Here is a 21,636-nt window from a genome sequence, read left to right as displayed (position 1 = left end):
GGATGTCTGAAACAGCCAAGGGCTGAACGGGCCCCCGTCCGTGGGCCTGTGTCTGCATGCCTGGCCCGGGCTGCCTCACAGCTCAGCAGTCAGGATGGCTGAGCATCTTGGATGGCAGTTGACCGGACAGAAACCGCAAAGTTTGTTACGATCTTGCTTCTGAAGGCGTGCCGCGTCATTTCTACTACATTCTGTCGGTCAAAACAGTGACAGGTCAGCTGAGATTCATGGAGGTCTGGGCTCTATGTCTCAATGGGGAGGAACTTCAAGACCATAGAGGCAAGGGATTGATGAAGACCACCTCAGAGACACGTCACCACACCAGGACTTGACCCGAAGCAGCCTGACTCAAGCTTCGTGTGCTCAGCCCTTATGCTGTGCTAACTCCCACATGCTAGAGATAGAGCCACACCGCCACTGGGGTAGGGTAGCATGCTGGTACAGAGGAGGAAGTGATTCGCTCTGCCTCAGTAGGTCAGAGGAGGCTTCCATGAGGACACACACACATGCACACACACACATGCACACACACACATGCACACGCACACACCCCTCCCCTTTCTGTGGAGGACAGATTGTGAGTGTACTGGGTGGCATCCTACATACTCCCTGCATTACAGGAGGTGACAGAGGCTGAGAGCAAGGGGCAGCGCTGAGGCACCAGGTGGAAACCACTGGCCGGGAAATGAGGGGCGTGAAGTCCGGTCCCAGCTCTGCGGCCATGTAGTTCTGGGACCTTAACAGGAACCGGGAGGCCAAGAAGGGGAAGCGCCGGGGGTTCCAGGCCTTTCCAGAACACCACAGAATGGAATTTCTGACCGGGCTGTGTCCCCTCCCCCAGATTGGAGACCCACACTTGGTGATCTGTATGGACTGCTCCGCAGACACCATGACCAACCGCCTTCTGCAGCGGAGCCAGCGCAGCCCGGGCGCGGACAACGCCGCCACCATCGCCCGGCGCCTGGAAGCCTACTACCGCGCCTCCATCCCCGTGGTCGCCTACTATGAGACCAAAACGGGGCTACAGAAGGTGGGTCCGTTCCCCTCCGTCCCCAGTGAGCCGGTTCCCCACTTTTTTTTTTTTTTTTTAAGAAAAGAGAAAGGGAAAAAAAGGACATTTTTGGTGAAGGGGTCTGGGAATTAGAGCTGCATACAACTGCACAATTGGGGCCAAAATATGCCTCCCTTGCTCTCTTTCCTTTTATATCACAATTAAATAGTTGTCCTCATATAGACCAGGAAATCTGGTCATACAGTTTTCACGGACACCATTAGAGTTGCTGAAAACAATTCCCTCTCCCAAAACGGAGAGGGCGGGGCGGGAATGAAGGGAGGGAGGAGGCAGGGGGGAGGGTAAACTCTGCCCTCTGGACCTGAGCTGCACGGGGTTTTCTAGAAGGTCCCTTGTAGCTCTGCAATTCAACGACTTTGAATTTCTAGATTTCACACAGTCCATAATTGGCATGTGTCTCCTTTGCCTCAATGTCTTGCAATAACTGATATTGAAAGAAGCAGTATACAGAGCCAGGAGCGCAGGTAATGGGGTAAAACGGTGAAGGTACTGTGGGGAAATGAGTCATGCCCACTGAGTGAGAGATAATTCGTGAGAAGTCACCACTCATTCTGTGAATTTGGGGGAACGACAACCCCCATTCATTCACTCATTTAATAAACAGGTAGCAAGCACCTCCTGTGGGCATCCAGTGCCCTTCTGGTTTGGACACAGAGGATAAGGTGTGTCCGTGCCTGCTGTAGCTCGGAGTTTTAGTGGGAGACACAGACAGACCTGTGATCACAGTGTGGAGGCCAAGCGAGCGCTGAGTGATTCCCAAGGGCCCTTTGACCCAGTGTCAGGGGAAATGAAAGGCACTGAGGAAGGTCAGCTAAGTTGATGCTGGGGGTGGGGTAAGAGGTGAGGGAGCCGGCCACATGGAAGGATCCCCCAGTGAAAAGAGTCGGGTGGGACAGGAACTCGGCTTGGCTGTGATGCAAAGTGACAAGGAAAAGGACAAGGGAAGGGGCTGGGCAGGCAAGCAAGGACCAGGTCAAGATGAACCGTAAGTAGGAGCGAATCATTGTCCTGTGGGTGATGGGAACTACTGAAGCGGCAGACAAAACCAGGGCTTTCATTCAGAAAGTTCACTCCATCAGCCTTGTAGAGAACGGACTCCGAGGAGGTAAGGAAAGGAGACCACTGGGAGGCTAGAACAGGATTCCAGGAACAAAATCCCGAGGCCCCAAAGCAGAAGAGGGAGAGTGAACTTTCTGCTCTTCACAGTAAGTCCCTGGGAGACATCAACTCCTACAGCGCAAACTTGTCTCTGAGGCAACTACATGGTAGATTCCTTGGTGGGGGAAATGTTTGATAATAAATTCTCTCTTTTTTTTTTATCCTCACCTGAGGACATTTTTTCCATTTTTTGTTCAGATAGAGTGGGAGGGAGAGAGAGAAACATCGACGTGAAAGGGACACATCGAGTGGCTGCCACCCAACCAGGGCTGGGGACAAACTGCAACTGAGGTACGTGCCCTTAGCAGGAACCGAACCCGGGTTTCTCCGGACCGCAGGCCGATGCTCTAACCACTGAGCCAAACTGGCCAGGGCTAAATTCTCATTTTCTAAACCTGGTGATGGTCCCTTTTCCAGCCTTGAAGAACTTAGCCCTGGGTATAGAAGTCTGAAAGGTGTTCCTTGATTTAATGCAGCGATGTCAAGTATGTGGATATGTGACAAAGAGCTGTCATCCCCAGCTCCCGTGTCTGTGGCAGACCTTGCTAGTCCCTCATCGTAGTCTTTCCCACAGTACCCGGGTGTGGCCTCAGCAGGTTTGTTAGCCCAGGTCTCCAGGCGGCTGCTGCCAATAGGATTTGGAAACCGCTATGCAGTGCTTAGTTAACCTCTGGTTGTCATATAAAACAAAGACGGGTCTTTGAAAACAAGCGAACTAAAAGTGCATTGTATAAGAGCAGGGGCTTAAAAACTCAGGGTTTCAGAGACCTTTCCAAGGTTAGTGGTGTCCACACTTGGTGCAGCATGAACACATACAGGAAGTATTCAGACAGAAGGGTACTTTTCCCACGTTGGAGATTTACAGAGGTGAGAAAATCCCTTAGGAATGCAGAGTTGAGCCACTTGCAGAGTCAGAAAACCCGTGTGCTCTTTCTCGAGCCTTATTCCAATCTAAATTCCACACGATCACAAACGCCGGGCGCGTGGCTGCGGGCCGAGTGCTCAGACACATCTGCGCTCTGGGATCTGTGGAAATATCTAAGGTAGTGGGAAAGGAACTTTCCAGTTCCATTTGGTTCATCTCTTTAGCTTCCCCTGCATTTTGGAGATGCTGGCAGCTGGGTCCGTGATGAGGTAACGTTTTTGATCCACTTCACAAATATTGAAAACAGCTCCAGCCCTGACTCAGGAGCAGTGTGGGCTCCGGTGCTCAGGACCCCAGAGGACCTCTTGAGGAGACGGCTGTGTCCCATTGCCTCTGCCCAGGGCTGTCCTCTACCAACGCAGCTGCAGAGATTTAAAAACAAAACAAAACAAAACCAAAAAAAACTTCCTCCCCACCTAGCATAGAGACAGGGAGGGCGAGTGTGGGGAACGGGGAGGTGAGAATTGTTTGCAGGTGGCCTGTGGGGTTTGCCAGCAGCTGGGGCTATAGAAGGGGGACTGAGGAAGCAGGGGAGGGGGACAGGCTTGTGCTCCAGCGGAGGAGGAGGAAGCCTCTGTCCCTTTGTGTTTTCTGGCCTCTGGGCTCCTGTCCAATCTTCTTGCAACAGCTCAATCACCCCCTGGATTGCAAGTGACAGTCTGTGTCTTGTTCCTGCGATGCCCTTTGGATTGGTAGCACTTCCTCCCTGTCCCATTGGTTGCTGAGCCCAAAGCCATGCTGTTCACCATCCCTGTGGGCTCTTGGCCCATTAGAGGAGTTTTCTTAAAACTAGGTGGGGCTGGTGAGTACAGTTCAAGATGCAAGTGGGACAAATCAGTAGCTGAGTGAGAGGCACAAAGGACTTAGAGCCTCACTGTGGGCCGGCCGGAAACAGCTCACCCTCACAAGCACCTGCCTCAGGCCTCAGTGTGGCCCAGTCATGCTCAAGGTGAATCCATCCCTGGCACCCCGGCCTAATGACAGCCCCTTTGGCCACAAGCAAGTGGCCAAGAAAAAGGTGCAACGAGTCCCGCCGGTGCAGCTCAGTGGTTGAGCGTGGACCCCTGCACCAAGAGGTCGCCAGTTGGATTTACAGTCAGGACACATGCCCAGGTTGCGGGCCCAACCCCAGTGGGGGGCATGCAGGAGGCGGTCAGTCGATGATCTCTCTCTCTCTCCCCTCTTCAGTTATCCCCTCTCTAAAATCAATAAAGAAAAAAATTTTTTTTTGTTTAAGTTCAATGAAATTTCAAACAAAGGTCGTTAAAAAGAAAGCAACGCCGAATGTATACAGCCACTGCCGCCTTCTTTGGGTCCTTAATTTGCTGTGATCATACAATAAAGTTAGAACTTCTTTCACCGTAATCCAAAGAACAGAGGCGCATGGATACCGATGGGTCCCCTAGGTGTCCGGCTGCTTGTCCTCTCACCCCTGACAGAGTTAAAACAGACGTCTCCCCTTCCACTCCTAGCCTCCCTGCACGCGGGGCGCTCGTCAGCGACCAGCAGGGGCGTTTCTTTCCTCCCCACCGATCAGGGGGCATTTCTTTCCTCCCCACCGATCAGGGGGCATTTCTTTCCTCCCCCCCCCCATCAGAGGGGGCATTTCTTTCCTCCCCACCCATCAGAGGGGGCATTTCTTTCCTCCCCACCCATCAGAGGGGGCATTTCTTTCCTCCCCACCCATCAGAGGGGGCATTTCTTTCCTCCCCACCGATCAGAGGGGGCATTTCTTTCCTCCCCACCGATCAGCGGGGGCATTTCTTTCCTCCCCACCGATCAGAGGGGGCATTTCTTTCCTCCCCACCGACCAGCGGGGGCATTTCTTTCCTCCCCACCGATCAGCGGGGGCATTTCTTTCCTCCCCACCCATCAGCGGGGGCATTTCTTTCCTCCCCACCGAGGTGTGGCTGCTGAAACGCCCCAGCCCAGCAGTAGGAGAGTCGGGTCCATAAAGGAAGAGTTAACTGCAGTTAACCCATAGAGGAAGCTCCCCCCCGCCCCCCACCAGAGTGAGAGAATTTATTACTGAAAAAATAATTGAAATGTAGCATGGCAGGGTGACAAGCACCATAGCTGGCCACAGAGTCCCTGGTAGAGAAAATGCTGGCCCGGGCATCAGACAGCCTGAGGCGCAGGCTGTGAACGAGCTTTGTGAACTTGGGGGTCATTCCACGCTTAACCTCTGCTCCGCATCCGAAGTGAAGGGGATGGACCGAACGCCAGCTACCGAGTCCTCTAGGCCTACCGCTCTATGATTCTCAGGCAAAAATAGATAGTACTTTCTTGTCATAAAAGCGACATATATTTGTTTTAGAAAATAGAGAAAACTAGGTCATCCCACCACTCAGAAGCAGCCCGTCTGAAGTATTTCCTGCGAAACTTTTTTTGCTGAGTTTTCTAATATGGTCGTGACCATGGGCATAGTAATTAGGACTCCTTGGCAGTGGGTAACAGGGGGCCACCTCCAAGCGGCCTAACCTGAAACACAGAACTGAACCGGAGGGTCGTGCCCCCTGAGGCGGACCGCAGTAGGCCCAGGAGGCTGTGGGGCCTGGCTCCCTCTGCTTCTCACACACATTTCTCTCTCTCTCCTCCAGATTTTTCTGTCTCAGGCCCAAAAGCCAGAGTATGGCCACCCTGCTACTTCCATGTTCACCTGTTACCACAAAGTTCCAAACTCCAGAGAGAAATGTTGTGATTGGTCTTGCTTTGCTCAGGGTCCTCTCCCTTGCCCTTGACCTAAGGCTGGACAGGTGGGGTCACATGGGGCTTTTCCACTTGTCCTGTAGATATTTTTTTACTGCAGCCACAGGTCAGACACTATTTTTTGGTGCTGGGGACACAGCAGAAAACAAAACAAAGTACCCCCACTGAAAAAAAGAACAGTAGACAAGAAAGTGAAATCATTCCTAATAGGATCAGCTCTATGTACAAAACAACATAGAGGAAGTTGCCGAGGGTAGCTGTTCTCGGTGGGGGGTTGGAAAGTCTCTGAGGAGGTCCCATTTGAACTGAGACCTGACTGATATACCCATGCTTTCCTAGGACTCTTCCCTTGGGATTGGGTGGGGGACAAGGGGTTCCCAGAAGAGAAATAGCTACCTTATGTGGTATATACAAAAATGTATAAATTGATATTTAAAACCTCTCTTTTGCTAAGTATAAAAATAACAACTGATTTATTTAAAGAAACACATTAGAAAATTTAAGAGTATAAAGTTAAAAATTATCCAGAATTATTGCACCCAAAGATAACCACTTTTGATATATGTTCGTACATATTTATTTTTCTCCATTTTGTATGTGTGTGTTGCTCATGGTATCAGTAGCCCGGAAACACCCCAGGCCGTCGGCGAAAAGTGCCTGATAACAGATGATCTCTGTCCCTGGGTTATTCATTAGAATTAACCATTAAAAAAATAAAAAGAGAGGCCCATGTCTCATTAAACATGCATTTGACACATGCACAAGATCACGTTCCTTGGCAACTCTGCTTCTGAAAAGGAGAAAATAAGTATTTTGTTCAGCAATTCTGCTGCTGCAGTGTCTCAACTTCACAAATAGTTGAACCATTTTTAGTGAATCCTGAAATACGACAGTACCCGCTGCTGTGCTGGGTAGTCATCCAGCCTGGCAGGAGCCGTCTGCGGGCCGAGGGGTAGAGAATGAGCAGAGCGGCTCCTGGTCCCTCCTTGAAAGGATCGGAGGCAGAAGGCATCGTAAGGTCCAACTTCACCCCTTGGATGCAAACTCCAGTTGATAACCCTTGATCTACTGGATTCCTAAGTTCGGCGCCAAACACAAGTAAAGAAAAATTCAAAATTACTTTTATACCTTGAATTCTCTGTACTTGAATTCCTAATGTTGATTCCTCTTTCAGTTGGCTAAAATAACTCGCACTAATTTTTAGTTCAATTTCTCCGTGAATATCTGAGAAGACCGTCATAGTGGCTGGACACACAAATGACAGTTTTACTGCATATAAAATTAGGTCATAATATTTTTCTATCAAAAATCAGTAAGCAGCCCAGCTGGTGTGGCTCAGTGGACTGAGCTTCGTACCGTGGACTGAGAGGTCCCTGTTCGATTCCTAGTCGGGGCACATGCCTGGGCCTAGCTCAGTCCCCAGCGGGGGTGTGCAGGAGGCAGCTGATTGATGTTTCTCTCTCACATGGGTTTTTCTATCTCTCTCTAAAAAATCAGTAAAAACATATTTTAAAAAATCAGTAAGCATTGCTCTACTGTTTTCACGCAGTTGGTGTTGTGGAGGAAAGGCAGAGACAAATTTAGAAGTAACTTTTTTCAGCTAATATCTTTAAGAAATTTTGAAAATTGTTTTCATACAATTCAAAACTTGTGTCCAGGGATAGGTCTGCTTTCACTGATTTTTCACTGGCATAGACACATTTTTCTAACCCAAAAACGTTTTCTGCAATTATTCTTGATTATTTTGATGTACTTTGTTTTCCTTCAAAATTCTTCAAAAACACAAAATGCTTGGATCCCCACTCTCATCCTTCTATACCACGTCTGACCAATAGAAATATGAGGTGAGGCACACATATAACTTTAGATTTTTCTAGTAGCCATAGTAGGGAAAAAAAAAAAAAAACAGAGACAGATGATACTAATTTTATCAACTCTAACATCGGGGTGTGTTTCACACTGACAGCACATCTCAGTTCAGAGTCGACACATTTCAGGGGCTCAATGGCAGCATGTGGCAGGGACTCTGTACTGGGGAGCACTGTTCTTTGTCTATAACACATTCCATTCTTTTTGTTTTGTTTTGTTTTGCTATCTACTTTCTAGGAAAAATCCCAAATGTGTCTTTCCTAGTACCAATTCGATTTTTCTTTTGATTGATTTGTTTTTTTTAGACAGAGAGGAAGGGAGAGGGAGAGAGAGGGAGAGAAACATTGATGTGAGAGAGAAACATCAGTCAGCTGCCTCCTGCATGCCCCCTTCTGGGCCTGACCAGGAATCGAACCGGTGACCCTTGGTGCATGGAATGACACTCAGTCCACTGAGCCACTCCCACCAGGTGTCCAGTTCAGTTTTTGATACTATCCATCATTCCTGCTCTCTAGCTACCAACATTGATTTTAATCCTCATGTGGGTTTTTTTCTTACCTTAGCTTATTCTTTTCATCTCATACCATTGCCTTTTCTGCTGAAGTCTGTTCTCATCTCATGACTTTCTGCTCTTATTTCATAGCTACCATGTCTTCTTACTGTTTAAGTTCACCATGTCTGTGCACTGTTTAAATTAACAGCAGTATACATCAATTGTCCCTCCTGTGTGATCTCATAGCACTGTTTCTTTCTCCATCTTTGAATTTCTCATACTTAGTTATCATTAATTCTTTACTTTTCTACAGCTACTAGTGGAAAATAAATTTCCTGGTGGGAAGAATGACACCTGTCTCGTTCACAGCTCTATCCCCAGGGTGTTGAACAGTGCGGGGAGGGGGGGCATACTCAATATATACAAGGGTAGGCAAAAGTAGGATTATAGTTGTTTAATGGCAAATAATACAAAAATTAATAAATAATAATACAAGAATCAACCTTCCCATACTCACAACTGTAAACCTACTTTTGACTACTACTGTATTTATGGCTGAATATTCAAAAACTTTTATTTAAAATGTTTCCAGTTTCTGTTTTTGATGGTTTTCAGAGGTCTTTGTACCTTCTGAGTCACCAGAACAGTGTGCCTTTTGCCTTTTCTGTAGGTTTTTTGTTGTTTTGTTTTGTTTTGTTCAAAAGCCTCAATTTGTCTTAAGTTTACTTATCTTCTATTCTGGTTATCTGTTGCTGTATAACAAACCACCCAAAATTTAGTGGCATAAAACCACAATCATTATGTGACACTCATGGCTCCTGGGCGCCGGGAATCTGGGGAAGGTGCAGTAGGAAGGCTTCTCTCTGCCCCCTGTGTTTGGGGCCTCAGCTGGGTTGTCTCGAACACCTGGGGGCCACCACAGCTTGGGCTGCTATCTCCACGTCCAGGACTGTCCTCATTCGCATGTCTGGTGCCTGGAACCATCAGCCGAGCACCTGCATGTGGCCTCCCTAGAATGGCTCGTGATCGGCACAGCATTGCCCCTGGGTCCTAGGTGGCACCCCGGTGAGAGCCCCCCGTGAGTAAATGTTCCAAGAGACCAAGGCAGGAGCTGCAAGTCTCCTGACCCAGCCCGGAAACCACACAGCATCAATTCCACTACATTCTACTGGGTACAAAAATGTCACTAAGGCCAGGTTCAAGGGGAGGGAGAGTATACTTCATCTCCCGATAGGCGAATGGCAAGGTCGCATTCAGAAGAGCATGTGGGGTGGGAGACATTGTTGCAGCCACCTTCGGAAACTGTAGTCTATCACATCCTTCAGCTCAGGGATGGAGATGGAGGGGGATTCCCCAGACCCATAGGCCATGCAGGTTATCATTAATCTCACTCTGTGCCCTGGCTTACCGATGGCACCAGGACTGCTCACACCTAGATCTCCGCCGGAAGGCACATGGGGGCGCACAGCTCCTCTGCTCCCAGCGCCTGGGAGGCTCGCACCTAGTGTGGAATTTCGGGGCTGAGGCGTGCTCAGCAGGGACCCCTGCCACCCTCCATGTGCCTCCAGCTCGCCCCTCCTGCAGCACGATTGGGAGTGCAGGCTGTCTCCCGGCTTCCTCGGTGGTTCTTTTGGTGACACAGTGTTCAGTTCGGTCTCGGAAAAGATGTCCCGGTGGGGCACAGGGAGAAAGAACAGCGCTTGCCTTTGAAAGCCGTGGCCATGTAGCAGAAAGACAGAGTCCTGCTTTTCTGGTCGTTTTCTAAGTCAGCAGCACATAATGGAATCCACTTCCATTGGCTGTAGGTAACGGTCAAAGCTGTCAGAATTCCTGTGACTGTTCATCTTCCTCTGGGTCTCCACGGATGCTTAGGGGGAGGTTGGGAGAGGCTAGCTCAGGGGTGCTTACCAGATCCCCTTGCCCAGGAGGGAGGGGAGTGGGCAGGGTTTCCCTTGAGATTCTCTGAAGGTCAAATAGGCTAATACTACCATCCTGTACACACTTTTTTGAAACATCTGGAAGTCAGTACATATTGCAATAATGTTTTCTTTTTAATAGTTATGTAATGTTCCATAACATGGATTTTTTTTTTTTTTTTTTATCCTCACCCGAGGACATTTTTCCATTTTTTACTCAGATAGAGCGGGAAGGAGAGAGAGGAAGAGAGAGAAACATCGATGTGAAAGGGACACATCGAGTGGCTGCCACCCACACGACCCAACCAGGGCCGGGGACAAACTGCAGCCAAGGTACATGCCCTTAGCGGGAACCGAACCTGGGTCTCTGTGGACCGCAGGCTGACGCTCTAACCGCTGAGCCAAACCGGCCAGGGCCATGGATATTTTTTTTAATTCTTTTTTGTTTATTGATTTTAGAGGGAGAGGAAAGAGAGGGAGAGAGAAATAGAAACATTGATTGGCCACCTCCTACATGCCCCTACTGGGGATCGGACCCACAACCTGGGCATGTGCCCTGACTGGGAATTGAACCATCAATCTCTTGGTGCATGGGTCGATGCTCAACCATTGAGCCACACCGGCCAAGCCATAATATGGATGTTCTATAGTTTATTCCACTAGTTTATTTCCAGTCTGGTTGTATTTGTCTACTACTAACAACTATGCAGTAAATAAATAAACACCCATGTTTAGGCTTTTGTTTCTAGTTGTAGGGACCGCTTCCCTTGGTCTCCACATAGCCCTGAGAACTGTTCTTTGAATATAGACAAGCTCTGGAATTTCCCTTTTCCCGGACGTCTGGCCCTGTTATCAATGCCCCATGTCAGCAGAGTTCACTTCTCAGTCTTGAGTCTGAAGCCTCCCAGATTCGTCTGGGCCTGCTGGGGCTGAGGGCCCCTGGCAGCCTGGATCCTGCCCTCGGCCCCGACGAAAGAAAGAAAAGTACATGAAGGAGAAAGGGCTTCGAGGAGCCCTAAGTTCTGTCCTCTCACTGACAGATGGGGCATAAATCTTCCATCTGCCTCTGCGAGGCTTACGAAACCCCTGCTTTGTGATTCTGCTTGAAAGAGTGTTCTCTCCACCCTTCCCCTTCTGATTGTTGAGGCTTCGCTGGATTCCCGCAGAGCTTTGGACTCGGTGCAATCTTCTTCGCACCCCTGTGGTCCTGGAGAAATGAGTTGTGCCCAGGGCTTGTTTGCAGCCGCTGGAGCAGCAGGCGGAGGAGAACGCAGACCTCTGCACTCTGCTGTGCGCACGGCGGTTCTCTCCCTCTGCGGCTGCAGGCACGTCGGCTCGGCCTTTGCCCGCAGCAGGGCCGTCCCTTCCCTGGCTTCGCTGGGACTGAGAACTTCTTCAGGAGTTGCTGCCAGGCTTCTACCAGCAGGGAATTGGTGTTGTTCCACCGAAGGTCCCTGGCGTATTCAGACAGTTATGGGGCATCTGTAACGTCCAAGGCATAGTGCTTAATGCTGGGAATTCAAAGAGGAAAAGAGACCCGTGACACTGAGGCGGTCAACATAGTGAAAGGATTCACAGAATGTTCCATGTCTTCGGAGCTTGGTCCTGGAAAGGCAGAAAAAGCTACAGACAGAAGAGAACATTTGAGCTGGGTCCTAAAGGATGAGTACAAGTTCATAGCAGATGGAGAGGGGACAAAGGCACTGACACCTGAAGAGCCCAATAATGGTAGCACAAGATGGGGTAACAGATGAATTAAAGTAGTGGCACACTAGACTTAAAAAGCAAGGTTCAGGCAAGACTGTGATGCATTCATTCGTTCATTCATTCATTCATTCATTTCTCTTTCATTCAGTACATTTTCTAGCCCTGATCAGTGTAGCTCAGTTGGTTGGGCGTCGTCCCACGCACTGAAAAGTCACCAGTTCAATTCTGTCAGGGCACCTGCTCGGGTTTCAGGCCGAAGGGTCTCAGGTTCGATTCCCGGTTAAGGGCACATGCCTGGGTTACAGGCCACGGCTAAACTAATCTAACTTTTAAAACTGGTATTTAACTCAGTTATTAGAAAATTCAAATATATGTTGGAACAACATCAGTCTGTGAAATCTACAATTTCAACCATAAGTTTTATGAAATATAAATACAATTCTAGTATTTCTGACGGAAATTTAGCATATAGAGGTATACTTAAGTACTGAAATTTGAAGACACAGTAAAAAAGAATGTAAAAATATTGCAATACTTTCTATATTGAGTACATTTAAAATATTAATACTTAGAATATATTAAGTAAAATGCATCATTACATTAATTTCATTTTTTGCTGTTGGTAATGTGACTACTAAAACAATTTTAAATACACATGTGGTCCACATTATATTTTTATTGGACAATGCTGGTCTAGAAAATTTATTTTATTTATTTATTATTTGAGATTTTTTAAAAATTGATTTTGAGAGAGAGAGAGAGAAACATCGATCGGCTGCCGTGGCCTGCAACCCAGGCATGTGCCCTTGACTGGGAATCGAACCTGAGACCCTTTGGTCAGTGGGCCAACATTTTAACCACTGTGCCTGGGTTGTAGGTTCGATCCCGGCCCCTGTCGGGTCCTGTGGGAGGCAACCAATCAATGTCTCTTTCTCACATTGATGTTTCTCTCTCCTTCCCTCCTTCCACCCTATCTAAAAATCAGTGGGAAAATATCCTCAAGTGTGGATTAACCCCAAAAAAATCTTTTTGTATAGTGATCAGGACTTAATGCAGGGTTTTATATCAAGTCTCAGACCAAAAGGGGTCCGCTCTTAAAGTCAGAAGTAAATCCACTTACCTAGGTTTCTTTCTTTTTTTTTATCCTCACCCGAGGACACTTTTCCATTTTTTGTACAGATAGAGTGGGAGGGAGAGGAAGAGAGAGAGAGAGAGAGAAACATCGACGCGAAAGGGACACATCGAGTGGCTGCCACCCGCACAACCAACCAGGGCCGGGGACAAACTGCAACCGAGGTACATGCCCTCATCCGGAACCGAACCCGGGTCTCTCCAGACCGCAGGCCGATGCTCCAACCGCTGAGCGAAACCGGCCAGAGCACTTACCTAGTTTTCAGTTAAAGACATTAAAACCTCATACAGTCAGATTTTGCTGGTTCAGAACTAGAGATCTTTGGGAAAAGGACATTATGAAATTTACTTTTCCTGTTCATGTGAAAAGAGGGTTGCTGGAAATTAGTACTATAAGCATTGACTATGGAGCAGACTTACTGTATGTTGAAAAGCACCTTATTTTCAAGTTTTAAGCCCCCTTCATATAAAACAATCAATATGCTAATTACACATTCCTTTTTTTTTATTTTTTCCTTTTTATTGACTTTATTGGGGTGACACTGGTTGACAAAATCGTACAGGTATTAGGTACACAATTCAACAACACATCACCTGTACACTGTATTGTGTGTTCACCACCCCAAGTTAGGCCTCCATCGATCACCATTTCCCCCCTCTACTCGCTGAGGATGTGGAACCCACCAGCACCTGGTTAGCTGGTGGGAATGAGCTGAAGTAGTAGTTCCTGTAACTTAGGAAACATTTAGTAAGTTGTCCCCCCCCCCCCCATTTCCTTGGAGTTACACAGTTCTGTGTGAAAATAGAAAAGCCACATATTGTTCTCCGAAAATATTCTCCATGTGGGAATTAGATGAGCAGGGAGAATCCACACTGCAATTCAGGAGAAGTCCAGGTAACCTGCGGAGAAGCGAGGGAGAATCCAGAGTGGAGACAGAGCTCTGGGCCCACCCCGTTCGGCGGGGCTCTCTTTGCTTCCTAAAAATCCATCCCATACCTTTCCCAGCACACATGTGCACACACGCGCGCACACACACGCACATACACGCACACACACGCACCCTTCCTGTAATTTGTTTTAAGTTGGCTCACTGCCTCTAGACCTCTCTTCTCAGATTTGTGCTCCTGGGCATTGAGGATCCAGGTAACGTCACCGGTTTCCCTCTCACTCCAGTCAGAAGCTGCCTTTCCCATCCAGAAAGCCTGATGATTCGATTTCTGTCTGTAAATCTCCTCACGTCCTTGGGCTCCACAGAGGCACACGGGCAGCTCGTGACTGTGTCTGAGTGGCAATGAGGCGCTTTCTTTTATTTAATTAAATAAAAACTCCCATATGTAAGCCACACAGCAAAATGAGTAGTTTGGTTTTGGATGGAAATAGAAGTGGGCACTGGTCCAGCTACCAGCCTGCGCCTCCCAGGCCTCGGAGAACAACCGGTCTCGCCCTTCGGGCGCTTGTGCTCATTAGCCCTCGTCTCTGAAACCGAGGTGCCCGGCTTTTGTAAGGGAGACTCTCATATTCTTGCATCAAGTCGGGTTGTGGGTCCGAACATGGGCTCCCAAGAGGGAGAGCAGGAAGGAGGAAGGGAGCTAGCAGTGAAGTGAGGGCAGAAGTGATTTCTTTTTAAGCAAAAAAAAAAAAAAAAAAAGGCACTTATGCTTCAGTGGTGGTCCCGTGTGTCACTGTAAAGATGACTGCGATCACCGTCTGCAGGAGGCCGCGTGCCGCTTGTGGAAGGTGCCCGTTATCGGCGATGCTGTGCGTCCGTCCTAGCAGTGCCGGGTCCTGCCGCCGCTGGCCCTGCCCTTGGGCCGAGCTCCTCGGGAGCCCCGGGTCTCACTCGGCTTGGTTGTCTCCAGCGCACAGCGCATGGTCGCACCAGGAAGTGTTTGTTGGTTCGAAGGAAAAGGAAGGCGAGGTGAAGCAACAGGCTAGGTGCTGTGGGGGGGAGCGTGGCAGAGGCTAAGGCCCTGCCCCCCACCCCCAGATGCAGAGCCTCTAGCCAGGGAGACAGACGAGCTGCAGATGGCCGTCTTCGGCTCTCCTGTGAGGATCCAGTAGGATGCATTTATGGGGGTGGGGTGGGGGGTGTGAAATATTTTTAAGTTTCACTTCTAATTTTGTCCTTATTATAGCATACATACAGGAACACATACAAGTCATATGTCCAGTTTGAAGAATAAGAAATGAACACTGTGTAGTCACCGCAAAGGTCAAGAAATAGAGAAGGAGCAGAAGCTCCTTGCCCATCCCCATGCCATGTGTCTCCTGGTCACATCTTCCGACCTCTTCCACAAGGCTAAACCACAAGCCTGACTCCTCTGAGCATTTCCGTGCTCCTTATGATTTTACCACCTGTGCATGGATCCCTGGCCAATGCAACGTACTTTGCTTGTTGTTGAACTTGATGTAAATGGAAGCACAGAGAATGCATATGCTCTGGAGACTCACTTCGTTCCCTCCACTTTGTCTGATGAATCCATGTTTTTTAACATAGCTCTATTTCTTTCATTACCACGCTATTCCATGACATGACTATGCCACAATTTCGTTTTACTTAAAGATAGAGCATTTTATTTTATAAGTAGAGCTAAGACTTTAAATCAAATGCATTTAGGACATCCCTGCCTGGTTTCCTCACCTTGACGTGTCTGAAACGTAACTGCTCACCTGTTCCCCCTGAAATACGCTGCTTCTCCTGTGTTCCCTCTGTCTTTCGGGGGCACCGCCGGGTGCCCCAGCCAGAAGCACGGGCGTCCCTCAATTCTTTCTTCTTCGGTCCCCACTGGCATTCACACCAGTTCTGTGATGGCCTCCTCTCCATTCCTCAGGCCGTCTTCTCTTCGTGAAGGCAGGAGTTTATGCCACGACTTACCATCTACTGCCAATGAACTTTTGCAATTTTTCCCATTTGGGGTGATTACACACAGTGCTTCTGTAAACATTGTAGTATCTGTTTTCTGGGATATCTAAATGTGTCCTGTTTGAGAATGCATGCTACCACTGGAATCAGTGAAGTCCCTCGTGTTGTGAAATCAAAACTACTTTGCCCGAAGAAGGTAGACGAGAGTTGAAGAAACCATTGTTTCTCCAAGATGACCGACCCACACCAATATTATCTAGATGATTTGTTAAATATGCAGTTTAGGAGGCCCAGCCCAAACCTACCAAATGAGAACCTCTGGAGACAAAGCCCCAAAAAGCTGCAGTAAGCAAGCCCCCTCCTCCTCTCCTGTGAGTCTTCCATGGATCCCCAAGCCTCTACTTTCTGTGGATGTTACATGTGTGATGGGACAAGTTTCAGTGGTTACATGTTAGGGAACTTGGAGAGGGGTGTAGCAACAATCTCCAAGCTGACTCTGCCCTGAGCACATCTGCAAGGGTTTGCTGCACAGCCCTCATCGATGCCCTGTTCCTACCCACCCTGCTGCAGAACACTCAGAAGTCTCATCTTCACAAATTCCAAAGTCTTTCCGTGACCCGTCACAATACTTGACCTCAACAGGGCACCTAGTTTTTGTCACTGGTGTTTTAAATAGACTATTTTTTTGAGCAGTTTTAGGTTCACAAGCAAAATTGAGCCTAGTTCTCACATACTTGATCTCAAACATGCACAACCTCCCGCAAATCAACGTCCCACACCAGAGTAGTGCATTTGTTACAGTCTGTGAACCTAGATAAACATAGCATGATCACAAAAGCCCAGTTTCTGTGGGTCTTGACAAATGTATGACATGCACCCACCATTATACAGACTGGTTTCACGGCATAAGTCCTGCGTTTCACCTACTCACTCCTCTCCCCACGACCCCTGGTCTTTTTATTGTCTGCACGGTTTTCCCTTTTTCAGAATGGCACCTAATATGTCCCCTTCCAGATCGGCTTCTTTCATTCAGTAATATGCATTTAAGTTTCCTGCATATCCTTCCTGGCTTAATAACTCATTTCTTTTGAGCACTAGATAATATTCTATTGTCTGAATGTTTGTCCAACTAATGCAGGACATATTGGTTGCTTCAAAGCTTTGGCAATTATGAATAAAGCTCTTATAACATTAGCGTGCAGGTTTTTGTGTGGACATGTTTTCAACTCCTTTGGGTAAATACCAAGGAGTGCAATTGCTGGATCATATGGTAAGAGTGTTTAATTTTGTAAGACACTGCCCAACTGCCTTTCAAAGTGGCTGTGATCATTCTGCGTCCTGCAGCGACGGAGCGTCCCTGCTGCTCCACGTCGTCGCCGGCATGCGGTGGTGTCAGCGTTTGGAATTCTGGCCGTCACGTAGGTGTGGAGTAGCATCTCACTGTTGTTTCACGTTAGGCACTTACTTTTTGAATGGCTCCCTTTCTTGGTTTTGCTGTCTTATGCTTGAAAATTTTGCACAGCAAGTTATAAGCAGGCAAAATTGTATCATTAAAAATGGTCTTATTTACAAATGTTTCTTAAGACTAACTTTCTCTTATTTCCTTTTAAATACAGATAAATGCAGAGGGGACACCAGAGGAGGTTTTTCTTCAACTCTGCAGAGCCATTGACTCTATTTTCTGAAGACAAAATGCATGTATGTTAGGGAGAGTGGAGACAGAGAAAAATATTAAAAGGTTACTATCTTAACAGTATGTTTCAGGTTAAACTTCTTGTGTCCATCCCCAAATCCCAACATTGCTGTTTGCTTCCTAGCTTGACCTGTCGGAGGCCTCTGGAAACTACGCATGGTGTATCTGGTATTACCCAGCCTCTTCACAACCCAGACAGCTGTGTGTACTCACAGCACACACCCTTTTGTCACACAGGTCACACCTCAGCGCTGTTAGTATGTGGACGGCAGTGCAGTGCCAGTCTGTTAGTTGTGCCTCAGCACTTGCTAGAGTCTGATCATTTGGTTCCTCTCATCAAATAGGGAGTTAGTTAGCATCCCTAACTTCCCCATCATATCTTCCTTCCTCTCCCCAACATTTACATGCTGTTGCCTCATGAAGACCCTTAGTATGGGGGTGGGGGGTGGGGGCAAGCCAAGGCATCTTCCTCTGGTAACTACTTCCTCAAGTCTTATCCACTTGTAGCTCAGAGCCAGAGAGATAAGGTTGACAAAGCCAATTATTAGACATCTGAATCAATCTGAAAAATGTGATTAAAATGTGAAATTGTATAGCTTTCCCAAGACAGCAAAACCCAGACTAGTCACCAATAACTTCTCTCTCTTCATTTTTATGAAACTGGCTACTTGGAATACTGTCATAATGGCCAAGAGAACAAACTGGAGAAAATTGTCTGACCTCTTGTATACTTGGTGGTGCATTTTGGCAGTTATACACTAACACCAATTGCCAAACATAATTTAAAAGCATGAGGTGGTTTATTACTGCATTCACTGGATTGATATCAATTTATAGTTTTGATTTTAAATGATCACCTGTTTATTTAATACTGTTGCCAAACAAGAATTACAGTAACAGTAATAAAAGTGATGTGGGTGGGAGGAGCATGTCAGTACACAATGTTCAACAGATCCTGATACTGTATTTGTTTCATCCGGCCTTTTCCAGGGGTTTGCAAACCTTATCCTATCCAAATGTAAAACTGTTTCCTCGCATAAAACCAGTGAAGTTTGGGTTCTCTTTTGTGCTATCAGTTGCCAGAATCAGAGCTTCTTATGTGTTCTACTGAAATAACCGCATCTTCCTCTGGTCAGTCACTACAAAAAAACCATCGTTTCAGTTTGCATGATTTTTTTTTTCCTCCAGTGGTTGTGCAGATAAAATCCATTTCTGGGACAAAAAATGTATTTTTAAAGTCTTTTTTTTCTTCTTCTTGAAATGGATATGTACAAATAAAGTAAATAGAACACAGGATAACTCTTTTTCTATTTATTTGTAACTCACATCATCTGGAAAGCATGTGAAGTCTTATTCCAAACAGAATTAGAAGCAAATACAGTAATAGTTGAGATTCATGATATGCTCATATGGTTTTAATTTTGGCCATAGATCAGTTGTGAGCTATTACAGAGAACTCTCAGTATATTCACGATACATGGTAATTTTCGTTATTTCCTTTTCCTCTAGCAGTCATTCTTAAACAGAAATGTCAGTGTTTTCTAAAGAAGAAATTAAATTTCTTTGGTTACAATTATGCCTCTATTAACAAAAAGGGGCATGTTCTTACCATGCACACAGTTCTCAAATACTTTACTACTACCCCAAGTTGTCACACACTTGCTAGGGGAGCACAAGGTGTATTTGAGCAAATTAGAAGACAGTTACAGGATGAAAATGATCAGGTGTGCCAGAAAATGCAAAATGACTCTTGGTGGGGATTAACATTCTTTAAACACATACCACATGTTGGCAAACACAGTCCGTGCCACCACAGCTCTGCCAGCTAGGGTAAGTGACGCGAGACAGCAGGGCAGCGGACTGGAGTTGGCTACTCTCGTGAAGAAAGTCAGCAGGGGTAGATGGCGCTGTCCCTGAAGAGTAGCTAGAGGTACAAATCAAGTCTTCAGTGGGGCTGCTAAAACACATCACTGATCTGAATGGCTCGAAATGACATCACAACTTTAAAGTCAGGCTTTTAAAGCAGGAGCGGACCTTCGTGGTCTGTGACTGGTAGAAGCGTTTGTGTGTACCCAAATTCCTTTACTATGGTCCACATTCCAGGCCTCACCTGACCTGGCCCTGTACCCTCCCACCCGTTACCACTCTGTTCTTGCTCGTGGGGCTAACTCTGCAACAGCCCACTCAGCACTGCCTGAACAAGCCAAGCTCGTCACTGGTCAGGCCATTGCTGCTGCTGCCCTCCTGCCTGTTCCTGTCTGCAGGGCTCATCCCCTCCTCCATTCAGGTCTCTGCTCAAGCCTACCCTTGTCATTGAGGCGTTTTTCATTATTCGATCTAAAATGATAGCCTGGTCCCCATTCATCCATCCTTTTCCTTCAATCATTATTTCTCTTCACGACATTTATCTCTGCCTGAAACTACACGTGTTTTAGTGTTGGTCTTCTGCGTTAGACCAATAAGCTCCGTAACAGGAAGGCTTTGTATTCTCCACCCCACACACAGCAATCATTATTGAAGGTAGCATGTATACTCCTCTAAACCTTAGTTCTCTTATCTATACAGTGGAGAGCCTAACAGTAAGCAGCCCAGAGGTGTCCTGAGGACTAAGCAGCGATGTTTCTCTCTGTCTCTTCCTCTCTCTCCTTCCCACTCTATCTGAACAAAAAACGAAAAGAAAAAGAAAAAAAGAACGCATGTCCATTACTCACTAGTTCCTGGTGCTCAGTGAAGGGTGGTCTTTGTCAGTGGCTCCTGGGTGCCTCGCTTCCACACCTGGGACTCGGACCGAGCACTTCCACTCCAGTGCCCCTCCCATCACACTCATCTAAAACCATGGCTGAGACGCAAGACACATGCCCAACTGGGGTCCCAGAAAACCAACATCTTCTCAGCCACCAAGGCAACGACATCCTCCAGAGAAGATGGGACACAATTCTTCAGTCCTCTCAAGATTTCCTGCGGCGAACCCTCCACGGGCCCACCGACATGCTCAGGGAGAGAGGATGTCTCTTACCTTCCCAGAGAAAAATGTAATTCACTACAACACGGGTCATACTACCAACAAAATAGATTTATTGAGATCTAAGAGCCAGGCCCCAGGACCAGACCGACATGGACAGCCTCTGTCCTCATGGAGATGAATGTGACACCACTCTCAATAATCCACTTAACGAGCTTGCACGAACCATGAAAGAAGTTATACTCTCTTCTGAGATCATTAAACAGAAGTATATTTTTCATCCAGGTAAGATATTAAAAACAGCCCTGGCTGGTGTGGCTCAGTTGGGTGGGCATGGTTAGGTTCCTGGTCAGGGCACATGCCTGGGCTTCGGGCTCGATTCCCAGTAGCGGGCATGCAGGAGAGCCAATCAATGTGAAAGCAGAACATCAGTGTTTCTCTCTCTCCCCTTCTTCTCTAAAAATCAATAAAAATATTGTTTAAAGAACAAATACTTTACAGCCTAAAACAGACAATGCCTCCATGACCTTGTGAAAACCCCTGCTTGTCATCCAGACTTCCAGTCCCAAACAGTGCACCTAGGACAATGGTCTTCCTCTTGCCCTGGCAGGTTTGGCTCAGTGGTAGACCATCAGCCCGCAGACCAATGAGTCGAGGGTTCGATTCTGGTCAAGGGCACGTACCCTGGTTGCGGTTCATTCTCGGCCCTAATCGGGGTCATGTGAGAGGCAGCCAGCTAATGTGTCCCTCTCACAAAGTATTTCTCTCTCTGTCTCCCTCCTTCCCGCTCTATCTGAAGATAAGTAGAAAAATATCCTTGGGTGAGGATTAAAAAACAACAACAACAACAAAACACTAACAAAATAAGCAACTTTGCTATCCACAGTAAAATATAGTTTATATAGCATGCCATGTTATGTTTATAACTAAAAAATGGACATTTCACAAAACGTTTATCCTTACAACATGTGATGTACTATTTTCTCTTTTTAAAAAAATGTTCCTTGTACTTCAGTAAATTACTGTTCACAAATGGACAAGGCATACCGTTAGGTTAAGTGAGAGGCACCAAGCACGCTGGGAAACAAATGCTCCCGAGGCCGGAGACGCAAGCCTAGTCCCAGCTCTGCCTAAAGC

The 21,636-nt window shown here is 47.2% G+C and overlaps 1 protein-coding gene across 1 annotated transcript in view; it reads left to right on the top strand.

The window, feature by feature from the left end:
* The window catches only part of AK5 (adenylate kinase 5), a 220,708-nt gene extending 203,111 nt beyond the window's left edge, over positions 1–17,597 (top strand). Inside the window, exons 13-14 of the mRNA XM_036256345.1 lie at positions 842–1,030; positions 17,461–17,597. Of these exons, the coding sequence (XP_036112238.1) occupies positions 842–1,030; positions 17,461–17,529 (258 nt within the window). The 3' untranslated portion in view covers positions 17,530–17,597. The remainder of the gene's footprint in view (positions 1–841; positions 1,031–17,460) is intronic.
* The last annotated feature ends 4,039 nt before the right edge of the window (positions 17,598–21,636 follow it).

This window comes from Molossus molossus, unplaced genomic scaffold, assembly GCF_014108415.1.
Source record: "Molossus molossus isolate mMolMol1 unplaced genomic scaffold, mMolMol1.p scaffold_m16_p_12, whole genome shotgun sequence".
Lineage (NCBI taxonomy): Eukaryota > Metazoa > Chordata > Mammalia > Chiroptera > Molossidae > Molossus > Molossus molossus.
The sequence above is the reverse complement of the archived record's forward strand: the minus strand, read 5'-3'. Positions and strand labels throughout refer to the sequence as shown.